At 40.1% G+C, this 2,397-nt stretch overlaps 1 protein-coding gene across 2 annotated transcripts; it reads left to right on the top strand.

The window, feature by feature from the left end:
• The first annotated feature begins 390 nt into the window (after nucleotides 1–390).
• LOC105507766 (phosphatidylinositol transfer protein beta isoform-like) lies at nucleotides 391–1,912 on the top strand. 2 transcript variants are annotated; one of them, XM_011936413.1, is made up of 2 exons: nucleotides 391–1,233; nucleotides 1,320–1,912. In XM_011936413.1, exons 1-2 carry the CDS (start codon nucleotides 453–455, stop codon nucleotides 1,355–1,357), a joined length of 819 nt encoding a protein of 272 aa, XP_011791803.1. In that variant the 5' UTR covers nucleotides 391–452; the 3' UTR covers nucleotides 1,358–1,912. The 2 variants fall into 2 exon arrangements, with proteins under 2 accessions (XP_011791803.1, XP_011791804.1); XM_011936414.1 differs by having other exon boundaries at nucleotides 391–1,908.
• Nucleotides 1,913–2,397: the final 485 nt, after the last annotated feature.

Genomic DNA, 2,397 nt, shown 5'->3' with positions numbered 1-2,397 from the left:
TTTATTAATGACAGGTCAGCTTTTACAGAATGAGTGTAGTTTATAGCTGTGGGCTCTATGACACGTACTCCAGAGTTAGGCAGTGCAGGGCCTGAGCAGATCTTTCACCACAGGAACAAACTTTTTTTTCTCTCTCAGTAGGTAAAACAGGGCCCTGTCTGCTGGGCAGCTCACTTCCAATAGGGAAAAAAGAGAGGAAGGGCCCTGAACACACATGCTGATTTTCTCCCTTTTTAATTATTCAGTCAGACAAGTGAGTAAGCAGAGAGGAAGAAGTGTGTGTGTGTGTGCGCGCGTGTGTGTGTGTGTGTGTACATCTCTCTATATATGTTTTGTAAAAGATACAATTGAATATATTTGATTTTACTATAATGTTGAATTTCGGCTGTGAGAGGCGGTAGCGGCGGCGGCGGTGGTGGTATCCGCGGCAGCTGTGAGGGGGTTCCGGGAAGATGGTGCTGATCAAGGAATTCCGTGTGGTTTTGCCATGTTCTGTTCAGGAGTATCAGGTTGGGCAGCTTTACTCTGTCGCAGAAGCTAGTAAGAATGAGACTGGTGGTGGAGAAGGAATTGAAGTCTTAAAGAATGAACCTTATGAGAAGGATGGAGAAAAGGGACAATATACACACAAAATTTATCACCTAAAGAGCAAAGTTCCTGCATTCGTGAGGATGATCGCTCCCGAAGGCTCCTTGGTGTTTCATGAGAAAGCCTGGAATGCGTACCCCTACTGTAGAACAATTGTAACGAATGAATATATGAAAGATGATTTCTTCATTAAAATCGAAACATGGCACAAACCAGACTTGGGAACATTAGAAAATGTACATGGTTTAGATCCAAACACATGGAAAACTGTTGAAATTGTCCATATAGATATTGCAGATAGAAGTCAAGTTGAACCAGCAGACTACAAAGCTGATGAAGACCCAGCATTATTCCAGTCAGTCAAGACCAAGAGAGGCCCTTTGGGACCCAACTGGAAGAAGGAGCTGGCAAACAGCCCTGACTGTCCTCAGATGTGTGCCTATAAACTGGTGACCATCAAATTCAAGTGGTGGGGACTGCAAAGCAAAGTAGAAAACTTCATTCAGAAGCAAGAAAAACGGATATTTACAAACTTCCATCGCCAGCTTTTTTGTTCGATTGACAAGTGGATCGATCTCACAATGGAAGACATTAGGAGAATGGAAGACGAGACTCAGAAAGAACTAGAAACAATGCGTAAGAGGGGTTCCGTTCGAGGCACGTCGGCTGCTGATGTCTAGATGAGTCCCCTGTAGGGTCAGAGACAATATCAAACTGTTTACGTAATCAAGGTCAAGTGAGGGGAACAAGTGCAGCCAGTGATGAGTGAAGAAGAATCTGACCAGTATCTTGCAGTGTTGACGTTTCCCAGATGTGTGCTTGTGATGATACACACACAAGCACAGGTTCTCCACCACGTGTGTATATATGTATGTGTGCATATGTCTGTAGCTGTATATAAAGCGCATGTAGAGCTACAGATCCAAATACACACATTTGTGTATATATGTACATACAGACATACTGAAGGGATTAGTACAATTTCTCCAAAGTACTGTACCTATCTTCAGCAAGAATGCAAAAGAAAATATTTTCAATATATATACCTGGAACAGATTTTAATAATTATCAGAGTAATACCGTTAATGGACAAATTGACTGCAATGTAATACTAGCTGGTATGTTTCATAAATGTCAAGTTGTGGACCAACATATATAGCCTTTTATTATTTTTCTCTTCTTTTAAGTCAGTTTCTTATACATTTTTATTTTAGTCCCATCAGCAGTAGACTCCCACAGAAAATTTCTTCAAAATTTTTTGGTATTCCAGGGAATCTGGGGTGTAAACTCTGAATATATTTATAACTATTTATTTCTGGATGGTCATTATCTTGTAGGCAAATTTGACAATATAAGGTAAGGAGCAAAGTTACAGGCCAGTTTTTACTTGTTTGCCCTGAGGGAAAAATCCTTAGAAAAAAATTCTGGTTTTTATTGGATTTTTATATTTTAAATTTCAAATATTTTTCTACATCAAACCTAGCAAAAATGGAGATGACGGTTTCTGATTTATAATAAACACTAGACAATTTTCAGGCTCCTGTTAGGCAAACACATTGATGGAGAAATTAGTCTTAATAGGATTGTAGGCTGTGTAGAAAAGCTGAAAGTGTAGCACTTCACAGAGTCTTGTTTTGAAGATGACAGTCTGTAACTACAGCTTGGAAACTGCGAATGGTCTAGATTCCTCAGAGCTCACATGATAGGATATAGTTAGTGATGACATGTTGCTCTTCTTGTGGCAACACACACTTCAAGGGGGAGATGGTGACTTTGAGATAGGAACAATTTAAGGTGCAGTGTGAGTCT

The sequence above is a fragment of the Colobus angolensis genome, unplaced genomic scaffold, assembly GCF_000951035.1.
Source record: "Colobus angolensis palliatus isolate OR3802 unplaced genomic scaffold, Cang.pa_1.0 Scaffold153, whole genome shotgun sequence".
In the NCBI taxonomy this organism is placed as follows: Eukaryota; Metazoa; Chordata; class Mammalia; order Primates; family Cercopithecidae; genus Colobus; species Colobus angolensis.
Note: the sequence above shows the minus strand (reverse complement) of the source record. Positions and strands in the feature narration are given on the sequence as shown.